Raw genomic sequence first — 12,500 nt, forward strand, 5'->3', positions numbered from 1 at the left:
GAAGCATTTTCTCTTGTTCAAGTGAACGCACAATTAGTTTATGAATCTTGTGTGTGCGTGTGTATGTGTGTGTGTGTGTGTGTTGATGTTTGTGCGCGCACGTGTGTGTGTGTGCGTGCGTGCGTGCTTCGCGCGTGTTAACATTCTTACATTTATTTTGCGGCAAAGATACCTTCAATTTGTCTATTTGTACATTTCTTTTCATTATTTATTTGTTTAAGTATATAATCATTTAATTATATGTTTATTCATTTGTTCGTTTATTCAGGTATCTATTTATTTGTTTATTTTTGCAGATGCCACTGTCATATTTAGAAACTATAGTTTCTTTCTCCTTCTTGTTTCTTCTTTGGCACGTCTAACACACTTTCACATACCATGGCTTTCATTTCCACGTAGAGCGTGTGTGTGTGTGTGTGTGTGTGTGTGTGTGTGTGTGTGTGTGTGTGTGTGTGTGTGTGTGTGTGTGTGTGTGTCTACTTACACGCTTTTTCTAAGATAAGATCTACATTGTTGATCCAGCCTCTCAACCTCGCGTGTTTTTCTCTCCCGCTCTCTCGGCTAATTCATCTCAGAGTTTTGTCTTGTGTTGAACTCTGTAATTGCTTACCCACTCATTAGTTTTATGTACTGTAGCCTTTCCCATAGATTCTTCCATCTCCAGTGTATGGGTTGTCAGGTACTATAAACACCATATTCATTACCCTCTGACAAAAAAAAAAAGAAAAAAAAATCGTTGATGACAAGCACTAAACAGAATGTTTATATTCTCTGCCGGGTAAGTTTCGCAATGTAACAAAAAATTATTCATGTCTCATTCTTCTTGAAATTCTTTCTATTAACTGGCATGAAATCGATTTGAATATACATTTTGTCACATAATTTATAAGCTTATTTGTTCACAATGTGTGAAACGTTGTTTAGATATAAATTAGAAGGAGTCCATAATGTTTATGTGATCGTCATTGTTTTGATTCTGAAACCTGCTTTGAGACGCTGGGTTGAGGGTAACTTAGGATTCTACGAATTTTAGAGCTGGGCGAATTCCTCGGTGCGTTCCTCGATGCGTTCCGCTTTAGTTTGGCCGCGGTTAGTGCTCCCAAGCTATTAAAGCACTATAGTTGCCGGTACAGTATGTGGCCTACGAATTTTTTCTTTGGTATAGTATATATGTGGTCTACCGGACTTTTATTTCGGTACGAACCTGTCTCTTAAGCTTTTATAGTTTGGTAGCGCTAACCGCGGCCATTCTAAAGCGAAATGCACCTAGGAACGAGCCCAGATCTGCATTTTATGACCATTGTGCTTAGGACTTTATGAGTAGGAGACCTGAACTGGAAATAATATTTCGAAATCTTCTTGTCTGAAGAACTGATATTTGCAACGCAACACAAATTGAAAAACTCAGGCCGAGACTAAACATCTTACGGGTCGCATTATCCAGCATACGGGTACTCAGACTTTAATCATGCTTTCTTAAGGTATGATTATATCTTTTAACATCTTTGTTACGATCCTCCCTAACTACTTTTTTTCCTTAAAGTGTGCTTCTTCAAAAAGTATGAAATTGTCTCTAAAGAACATGCTCGCCGAAATTCTCCCACACTACTTTCCATCCTTGTTTTCGACAGTTTACAGCAAAGGCAGATCCGCGTTCGAATGGGCGAGTTCAACATGGCCTCTCTGGAGGAACAATTAGCTTACATAGAACGGGCCATCAGACGCAAGGTCGTCCATCCCGACTACAACTTCTTCACCTACGAATACGACTTGGCACTGGTCGAAATGGACGAACCCATCGAGTTCACAGCGCATGTGTCGCCTGTTTGCCTGCCAGGGAACGACGATCTCCTCATTGGGGAGATCGCCACGGTGACTGGATGGGGTCGGCTCTCTGAACACGGAACGCTTCCGTCGAAACTTCAGAAGGTGAGTACATTGAAGTGGGGAGGGGATTTGAAGAGGAATCATAAAAATCAAAGAAATCGGTCTGGTCGCTACGCCGGGACGACAGACTGTATTTATTTTTGCCCACCGTCAAACAGTCTTGTTCAGTTGATGGAGTGTCATTTGAACGAAGGACTAAGTTACGGTGATATTCTTAAAAAAATCTTTCCTTATATAAATCTATAAATCCTTGGAAGGGAAAGATTTATATAAGGAAAGATTTTTTTAAGAATACTACCGTAAGAATCTTACGGTGGTATTCTTAATCTAGCAAGCGGCGGATGATTTTAGTTGTGCAGTGACCTTGATGACCGTTACAGGGTGTGATTTTAAACAACCAATGAAGGCGACTGTTTAGACATCGACAAACCAACCATGCGGCAGGTAGTACTCGATTACGTAGCACGCGAAGAAGGATAATTGTGCCTTACCTTAAATATTGACAAATAGGTGCACCTCACTTACAAATGCAACTCGATACGCGACAGTCTCGAACTATTAAGGTGGCATCACGCTAGGCATTTCTCGCTACTTCGTTTGAGTAGAAACTATTTCGATTGCGATCTTTTGCTTTTTTCATATTTCCAAATGTCAAATTAATTTTTTCGTCCTATACTGAGAAGCTGAATGACGAACTACGAGAAGTTAAACCTAGAATACGAATGTTAGACATTGTCGAGATGTCCTTACAGAAGTCTAGAATATTGTAACCGAAGTCGTTTCTACTCAAACGAAGTAGCAAAATCAAGTAGCATGTTAGCCTAGTGTGCCTCTATTTTTTATTATTATTATCATTGTTGTTGTTATTATTATTATTATTATTATTATTATTATTATTACTATTATTACTATTATTATTATTATTATTTTGATTTTGTTTTTGTTTTTGCATCCGACCTAGTTATGGAGCGAAAGCTCTCCTGTCGGCACGCTCCTCTTTTGTAATATACAAAACATTGATTCAGACAGCAAAGCTCTCCTCACAGTCCGCGCCACAAAGATGAAACACAGCACAAATGTGGTGACCTCATTAAACTGCCACACGGACGCAGGCACTTCTCCAACAAAACAAGAGAAATCAAGTCGCCACAATTCAAGCACAAATAAAGATTCGGCATATAACATCACCAGCATCCAACATCCGCCAACAACGCTTAACTACCATTCAGAAATACAATTCACATCTTGAATGTTAACCTGAATGCATATCACCTAACGTGTGTGTGTGATTCACCATGGTCTTGGATCACGTGTTGGACTCGTGATCGACAGCTATTTCCCTCCCGTAAGAGAGCTCAGAGCTCATGTATGACCGATCTATAGGTAATGCTGTGACCTTACACGCACACACACACACACCCAACTCCCCGCCCACGAGGGTTGGAGTAATAACTCGCAGCGCAGCGATACTGAAATTATGTCAGCCCTGGGCGGGAGTCGAACCCGGACCGTCGTAGTGGCAGGCGAGAACTCTAACCACCGCGCCACGAGGTTGTGTGTGTGTGTGTGTGTGTGTGTGTGTGTGTGTGTGTGTGTGTGTGTGTGTGTGTGTGTGTGTGTGTGTGTGTGTGTGTGTGTGTGTGTGTGTGTGTGTGTGTGTGTGTGTGTGTGTGTGTATGCGCACAAATGCGTGAAATTGTGGTACAGGTAAATAGTGCGTGCCTTTACACATGATTTCACATCAATCACTTTACAAGATAGTGATCCGTGTTGGATTGGTTTTGGTCTCTATGTGGACAACGTGAACACAAACCGCTACATACTCGAGGAGTCTGAGCACAATGGTTGAGTCTTTTCCTCTTGACTTAAGCTCCAGAGTTGGGCGCGTTCCTCGGTGCGTTCCTTTGTGCGTTCCGCATTAGTTTGGCCGCGGTTAGCGCTCGCAAACTGAAGCAATATAGGTGCCGGTATATTATGTGGCCTACTACGAAATATTTCTTTGGTATAGTACGTGGCCTACCGGATTTTTATTTCGTTATGAACCTGTCTCTTAAGCTTTAATAGTTTGGGAGCGCTAACCGCTGCCAAACTAAAGTGGAACGCACCGAAGAACGCGTCCAGCCCTGGTAAGTTCCACATATTCTTGGAATAGATCATATTTAGGGCTACAATATATACACCAGGAGACAGACGAACATGCATGATACATATTTATTGAAATGGCTGTGAACTTAACTGTAGAATAGGAATTTTCAATATTTTTATTCTTACGTAGCCTTTTGACCATTCTTAGTGTCAGTCATATACTCCCTCTCGTTTGTGACAAATGAGAAGAAAAACAAACCAAATACAGTACAACATAACATTAAGTTAGGTATATTTGTAAGTAGTGAAGTGAACGCGTACATTGCATAGTCAATATGATAAATGTAATCATACTAAAATACTAAATGTTGATTATAGAAATGTATATTTGTCCAGATTATACGTTCAGTGCGTATATCCCCTTGTAAATCCATGACATACCCCCCATGTTAAAAAAAAGTGCTTTAAAGATACTATCCAGCTGAGGAATGTTTCGAATACAACAAAAGTGTACGTTAGGATACAAAACATTGTTATACTGGGAGTGGTTCATACACGGAAACGACAGAAACGCCCAAACAGATTAAGGCTACTTATCCACCTCATTCATGCCGTAATGACTCATCCAAGGACACTTTCTCGCACCTTCTATTCCCTAACCTCAGTGCATCCGAAATCATCCAATTAATTCCATTTCATGGCTCCCAGGAAGACGACATCAAAGCACATCTCGTGCCGACTTCCACGAATGTATGTGTATGTCACGCACAATCCGTACGAAAATCTTGACAACTATCGTTGACCTTCCGTGCGTTCCGTACCCGTTTTCTGTTCACGTTTGAAGAGGAAATGATCTGCCTTACCCTGTTTTCTTTCCCCCCGTCAGGTCGCTGTGCCTATTGTGAGCAACAACAAGTGCCAGGATATGTTCCTCAACGCTGGCAGACACGAGGTCATACCAGACATCTTCCTCTGCGCTGGCTACGAGAAAGGTGGTCGGGATTCCTGTCAGGTGAGAGAAAAGTGGCATTCTAAAGACCTAATTTTGTACGTTGAATCCAAATATGTTCTCATGATTTTTCTATTATAGTTTGTTTTCAGCATACTTGCATATCGTGACTGTAAATTGATCATTTTGATTTCGGCATGAAGTTTCGCTTGGTGGAAAACATGCAATCCCATAGTAGCTGGTAAGGGTCCTTGGAACATCCCATAGATTTCTGAAAAGAAACATTTTCCTGTTTGTGTTGAATTGGTTTACGTTCAGACTACGTATCAGTTCTCTGTCAGTTGTATGTTAGATCTCAGCATGTAAATAGAGTATTGTCCAATCTATTGACAGATTGTGGTTTTATGTATTCGTGTATTGTACTGATCTACCATCCACTATTATAATGCTTAGGATCTGTGTAGTCAAAACTATACCTGCTACATTTGTGGTGAATTGGTATCCAAATCAAAGAATTTTCCGCACCCCTCATTAAAAAATACTATAAGCGTTATATTGGCTGAGCAAGATAAAACTTGAAGTCCCCATATTTGTTGTGTGATATATGTCAATTTTGTCACATCATGGGTACAGAAAGTTAATACCATATGCCCGTTCTGTGCTCAAAGATGATATATTTCTAAATTGCAGACGTAACTGCACTATCGGTCATATATATGAATTAGTAATATACAGTTATTATAAAATCCAGTTAATGTGGATTTAGAGTAAACATATGTAGTCTCCAATCGTTTTATAATTAATTTTTTTGTTGGTCAGGATAACAAACAATAGCAGTAAAAAAAATCTATTGCAGGTATAAGTAGTGTCAAGTGGCAAAAATATGTTCCTATCGGCTATGGTTTGCCCTTTGAAAATATATCTGTGTCATGTCAAGTCTCCTTGACACGGGGCTAGTTTAATAACCGCTAGTGCTGGGTGCAAGTTAACTTAGCCGGCAAGTAAGCGTTGACACCAGGATAGTTTGGAGGCAAGTTGACTAACTTTCTGTTCACATTAGGCGAGTAGAGGGATAGTTTATAAGACGCTAGTACTAGCGACACTATCTTCTAAACCAGCCCCGTGTCAGCGAGACGTGCCTGTTTTGAGAACGCCTGTCGATTCGTAATAGACCTATTACACTTATAAACATTTGTTTTGGATTGGAGGAAGTGATCGTGAGCAAGATGTGTGCTTGTGGTAGGGTGGTGAGGTGCGCATGGAAAATAGTTTTCGATTTCTTTACGTTTCGTCCTTACCAGGACTTCATCGGAGCGGAAACGAAAAAAAAAGAAAATCTCCAACTGTTTTCAGTAGTCACCTCACCATCCTGGAAGCTCGATGGTAGTGGGTTAGGGCGTCGATTCTTGTGACGAAGGTTGAGGGGATGGCGGTTCGAACCCTGCTACCGGCGAAGTTGAACCAAAGGCATGGTTCATTAGATTCCACGCTACAAAGTCCTCTGTAAAGGGCACCGTCCTAGCCTTCCGATGGGAGGAGTTTGTGACGTTAAACCATATCACCTCACTACTCGTTTGTGTTCCCTACACCAACGTGTATGGACCAAAAGGTCTCCTGTCGGCATGCTCCGCCTTTGTAATCCTTTGTCTTCTTCTGGGTTTAGGGTGTTTGAGATCACGTCATCGGGGTGAAACGCTCGAGCAGTCGTCGCTTGAGAGTGGAAAGGAACCTTACGATATCGTATTAGGGTGTAAATGTCACAACTGTCACACCAAACTAAGCAATAGGAGGGCGGGGGATTCGAGATTGAACGCACTTCGAGATTGAACGCACAGAGCCAAGACGAAATGTGGGATTGTGTTCAAGACCAAATTGGAAAGCTTCGTTCTTTCTATAAATCTGTTAAGTGATTCGTGTAGATGGAGGACTTTTTACCACAAAAAATATATACAAATTGGTCAGAAGGGAGACATTTGAATCGGCCAGGTAAACGGAAATCAGAGAGTGACTGGGAGAATCTCGTAGTCAGGAGAGAGAGGAGATAGATGGATAGATAGATAGATAGATAGATAGAGAGAGAGAGAGAGAGAGAGGTTAAACCTCCAAAAATGACTGTGAAAATCAATTAACTGGCAACAGGTCTTGTAGGATATCAAGCTCACCGTAACAGACTATTAATTTGAACCCTTTACGTGTCGTGTAGTGACAATTTTCCTCCAGTCAATTCATCTTATTGCATAGTAGCCCAACTCAATACTCTTCCATTACCGGGTAACACATTTCCTTCTAGTCCGGTAACAGTAACCAAAATGGTCCACAGGCTAGCAGACATACCGTATAAGGAAAGGTTAGAAAAAGTGAATCTTCCCTCGTTAGAAGAAAGAGTGGTGATATGATCGCTGTGTCCAGAACAAGAAAAAGAGGTCTTTTGCATCCTCCAGTTAACAAAATGTGATAATTAGAGAATAAGAGACAGGACCCCATAAATGTAGGTCTTTTCCTGTATACTACAGTTACCTATATTAGGCAAACGCACGCAAACACACACACACACACACACACACACACACACACACACATACACGTACATAGATACACATATACACACGCGTACATAGGTACACACATAGAGTACACTCAAAACAAAATGTTTGTACACCAGCCGACGGGAAAAGCGAGGGTTTGCGAGTAGAAAACATAAAATGTTTACATAGCAACACAGCAGTTCCGCCATGTAATCGGCAAGATCAGAGTATCTCATACACTCCCGCATCCAGCCACTCACCCCTGTGATCCTCAACCTCTCATCCTTGGACCCCCAGGTCCTTAACCTGGGGGTCTGAGCTCCCCCGTGGGATTCAGAGAGCCTCTTAAGTGGGATGACACACCGAAAACTAATGACAGTTAGTGGATGATTAGTGATACAATTCAGCATTGACAAGTGGTCTCTCCGGGAAGCTAATGAACAGCATCGCATAAGCATGGGATATACGGCCCCCATCGCGCTGAACATACATTAACCGGAAGCTTGACGGTAACGAAGAGAAAGCGGTCCCCCTTCACATAGCACAGCTCTGGGGCTCCTCCCTACGGCCCACTCTCCCTCCCCTCCACCCACACCCATTTCCTCATTCTCTCTCTCTCTCTCTCTCTCTCTCTCTCTCTCTCTCTCTCTCTCTCTCTCACACACACACACACACACACACACACAAATACACAAATACACACACACTCACATACACAAATATACACACACACGCATCTGTCGCTCCACAAATCCACATCTATCCTAACTTTTATAATCCCTTCTGTCCTCGTTGGCTTATTGTTGCATCAGTCATGAAGTCGACATTTATCACCAACATTTGATAATGAAAGCATACCATTCACTGTTCTAGATTTAATCATTCGATCATCTAGATTGCGCGCCAACCGTCATGGTCGTCGTGTCGTTAGGATATTCGCACAGTCGACTGCACCATGGTCTTCGTCGTCATTCCACTCCGCTCTCAGCCGCGCTCTGCCTTTCACTTGTTTTTCCACCCGTGCCTCCCGCCCTCTCGAACATCTGTCTATTACTCATCAGCTTCATGCCTACAGCGTATCTGCCTCCCGCTTTTCACTTGTGCTCTCCTCCTCCCATCTCTGCTCTCGTTCGTCTCGCGTGTTCCTCCACGTGAAATTTTGTTTCCCTAAATAACGTTCTCGTAGAGTGTGGTGGAGATTTCTTTCGTTTCATGGGTTTGTATTCCTAAGGTCTGGGGAAAGTTTGATGCTCCGGTGCACAGATGGAGAGCAAGATCTTGTGGAACGGTTGGACATCTTGAGAAAATGTAATTTGCAGTCCGGATCGATAATGAAGACACGCGCCAAGATCGTATAGGTGTTTTTTCGATGACATCTTATACGTTCAAGTTTTCTACAGTGTACCTTTCCCAGTTTTTCATTTATATTTTATTTATTATTTTTTTTTTTATTTGTTATAGCAGTTTCTCTTTCTTGTTTTGATAATTTCTTCATCTTTATATTGTTTCTTTTTCCATTTTACTATTCTTTTTAGGAAGCCAGTCTGGCGTGAAAAGTGGATGTTATTTTTCCTACAGCATGATTCTTATTTGCTTCTAGTATGGTATTTGTAAGCCTTTCTTCGGTTCTAGATATGAAAATGAAATGAAATAAAATATTCTAGATATTATTGGATGGAGAGTTAAGAAAGGGAAGCATTTACCCTTGACGAATATTTTCCCAAAATCCAAAACTAAACTGCTTTCGTAAACCGCCCGTCACATACGCGACTCAAACGAGTTCGTTTGAGTAGAAACGACTTAGGTTACAATCTTTTATTTTTCGATTCTCCAAACGTCAAATCACTCTTGCGTCATATATTGAGAAGCTGAATGACGAACTAAGAGATGCTAAATCTATACGAATATTAGACACATTGTTGAATTGTAGACTTAGGGAAGCCTGAAATATAGCGAAGTCGTCTTCCAGGTTTTCAAATTCACAACATGTGACGAGAAACTTGAATGCATGACGGTGGCCCCTCTTAACCCTGAACAAGAAAGTTCATTACGTGAAGGTGAATCATTACAAAAAGGATTATATATTATAAATAATTCATTTATCTATATTCATTGTAATAATGTTAATATAGGGATTATAAATAACTATTCAACCTTCCCATGTTATCCCGCGTGTTAGCCTAAACCTTCAGATCGTAGACAATAACAAAACATAAACATCACAAAATCCTGGTAAATTGTAGCCTTTCCTCTCAAAATGTATATTTCTTATTTCTTTATACCACCATTATAGAAAATTTAATTAAAACAATGTAAATAGGAAACAAAGAAATACCCCGCCTCACTTTCCCTTTCAAAGAAATTAACGCTAGAGTGAAATTTCACCTTTGCAGTCGTTAGGTATTGTGTGTGATAAATACTATTCCCTCCACCCACATACACACAGACACACACACTCGACACCCACCACGTTAGGAGTGAAAACACCTATGGTAATGATATTTTGGTCACGCTTTCCTCTACATTGATGTAATTATCAACTGTCTTCTTCTCCGCCTCTCTCTTTCTCTCGCTCTCTCGTTTTCATAAGGAGATTTTTTTTTTTCATCCTAAGCGTTATGTGGTGGAGTGGTTCAGTGTATGGGCTAAATAAAAACAAAAAACACAATGTGAGGACAGAGACTTTATTAGTACAATGTTTCGCCTCTTAGAGTTTTATCTATGGACTACCTAGAACAGACGCTTTCGCGGGATCTGTTTTTGTGAGAGAGGAAGAGAAATGTGTAGGAAAATGAAATGATAGTTGTGTATAAAAGGGGACTACTGCCATTCACTGCACTTTAAGGGCTATTCATTAAGACTCGTGTCGTGGATCAGTAGGCATGGCTAGAAGACTTGGATATCGAAGTTTGTATCTATATTGGCCAAAAGCGAGGAAAAAAGTCGGAGACTTAATTGTAGAAGAGCTTTATCAAACACATAGTCGAGGTACACAAATCTATGAGAATAGAAAGACCCGAGGAGAGGAAGGGGGAGTGGGGGAAGGTCACTATAACCCAGGGACGATTAATTAAGGATGACACATATTATATTGTAAGTTGTTAGTATGGCGGGGGAATTGCTGTTTAATAAAAGTGAAACTATTAAGCCTTTTAACGCTAGTGTACATCCGTTTCTAAGGATAGGGTATAGGAAATGTACGGTTATTGGAGTATTTACAGGACCGTTCACTGATTTTTGTAGGTGTTTTGTAAAACTGCTGTTGTGGTCAACAAAACAACCTAGTAACTGTGGGCAGAGTTTGGGGTGACTGGGTGGGAGAGTGCTCAGACGAAAGAAAAACATGTTCGCTCGTGGTGCGAAGGACTTGCTGGACGTCGATGGGACGACACGGGGAAATGGCGTTGATCTCTGCAAAGGTTGGATGGTTAGGTGGAAAGAAAGAAATAAAAGAAGGGTGGAGGGACGGATGGGTGTGGACGACCTCAAATACGTCGGCGTGTCAGAAGTCGTTCGACACAGACTTTCGACATCCAAAGGAAAAGGACAATTTGCTCCCAAGGGCGCGGAGATCGTCCGAGTAGTGATGAAGGTGATTCGTGTGCAGGTAACCTCGTTATAATGAACAACTTTCGCTATGTGCAGAAGTAATCACCCACTTCCCTACGAACTCTCAGATGCCAGACACTCCTAATTATCAAGTTCTGTTATAAAATTCCCGTTTTCTGAAAAGTTGTATTTTTCGTTGTATCATAAAATTATGATTTTTTTTTTAAACCGGGTATGTGTTTTTCGTTGTAATACAAAATCCTGATTTCTTGAAAAACAAACTGTTTTGTATATTCCGTTGTATTATGAAATTCAGACTTCTTAAAATGTATTTCTACATTACGTTGTAAGATAGAACTCACAACATTCCTTAATTAATAATAACAAACCGAATTGTATCATCCGTTAAATGATAAAATTCTGATTTACTTAAAAACCATGTCCCGAGTTTGCCAGTCACGCTAATGTTAGCAAATAAATTCCTGTGACCTAAAAAGGTACATCCGTGAGAAATCTCTCCCCATTTATGATGTCGTCATCTGCGAATAGTGTCTTCCTGTTGTGAAAGAGAGAGGCAACTGGCGACGAGCGTGCCAGTAAAAGCACTAGGAGAGAACCAAGTTTATTGGTGATACAACGTTGGTTCGTTCACGCTTTATCAAGTACGTGATGGAGCTCGAACAAGGAAAGCGTTGTACCAATAAACATCGTTACTATTATTATTATTATAGTTATTATTGTTATTATTATTATTTTATTATCATTATTATTATTATTATTAATATTAATATCGTTATTATTACTACTGTCATTAGTATCATTATTATTGTTTTTATTATTATCATTGTCATTTTATTATGTTACATATTTTCATTATCTGTTTTTCTTTTTTATTTCATTTTATTTTTCTTGTATATTTATTTATTTTCTATAATTTTTTCCTTGCCATTTTACAATCGTTTGGAGTTACTAGTTAGCATGAAATACTTCGCCAGATTGAAGCTCCCTCCCGTTCTTTCCTCAGGGCGATTCCGGCGGGCCGCTGCAGGTGCGCGGAGCCGACGGCCGGTACTTCTTGGCGGGAATCATCTCGTGGGGCATCGGGTGCGCAGAACCCAACCTCCCGGGCGTCTGCACGCGCATCTCCAAGTTCGTCCCGTGGATCCTTAGCTACGTCGTGTGAGGATGAGACGCACCGGATGGGACTCCAGTTGTTCAACTGCCATCGTCTCCTGAGATCCTCAGACACTTATCTCAAGTTGTTGTTTTCGCCCTCCACTTGGACAAGTGGTTTGGCATGCAGGATCGGAACCGCGATTCTACGCAATGAAGACAAAGGCTTCCGCAGGGTGCTTTTTTCAAGAACCTCATGAGATTCAGGGAAGATGTGGTGGTTTGTGTCCATATATGTATGTGTTATATGAACATATTTTGATGTATTTAATACGAATAAGAGGACCAGAACCTTCATATTGACGATAAGGTGACAATAGATGCTGAGATCT

At 40.8% G+C, this 12,500-nt stretch overlaps 1 protein-coding gene across 1 annotated transcript in view; it reads left to right on the forward strand.

Moving 5' to 3' along the window:
* LOC143040507 (uncharacterized) overlaps positions 1 to 12,500 on the forward strand; it is a 62,539-nt gene that overhangs the window by 47,464 nt on the left and 2,575 nt on the right. Inside the window, exons 6-8 of the mRNA XM_076211599.1 lie at positions 1,632 to 1,929; positions 4,859 to 4,984; positions 12,020 to 12,500. The exon at positions 12,020 to 12,500 is cut by the window's right edge and continues 2,575 nt beyond it. Coding sequence (XP_076067714.1) covers positions 1,632 to 1,929; positions 4,859 to 4,984; positions 12,020 to 12,178 — 583 coding nt within the window. The 3' untranslated portion in view covers positions 12,179 to 12,500. The remainder of the gene's footprint in view (positions 1 to 1,631; positions 1,930 to 4,858; positions 4,985 to 12,019) is intronic.

The sequence above is a fragment of the Oratosquilla oratoria genome, chromosome 28 (assembly GCF_046742065.1).
Source record: "Oratosquilla oratoria isolate Oo_2021 chromosome 28, ASM4674206v1, whole genome shotgun sequence".
NCBI lineage: Eukaryota > Metazoa > Arthropoda > Malacostraca > Stomatopoda > Squillidae > Oratosquilla > Oratosquilla oratoria.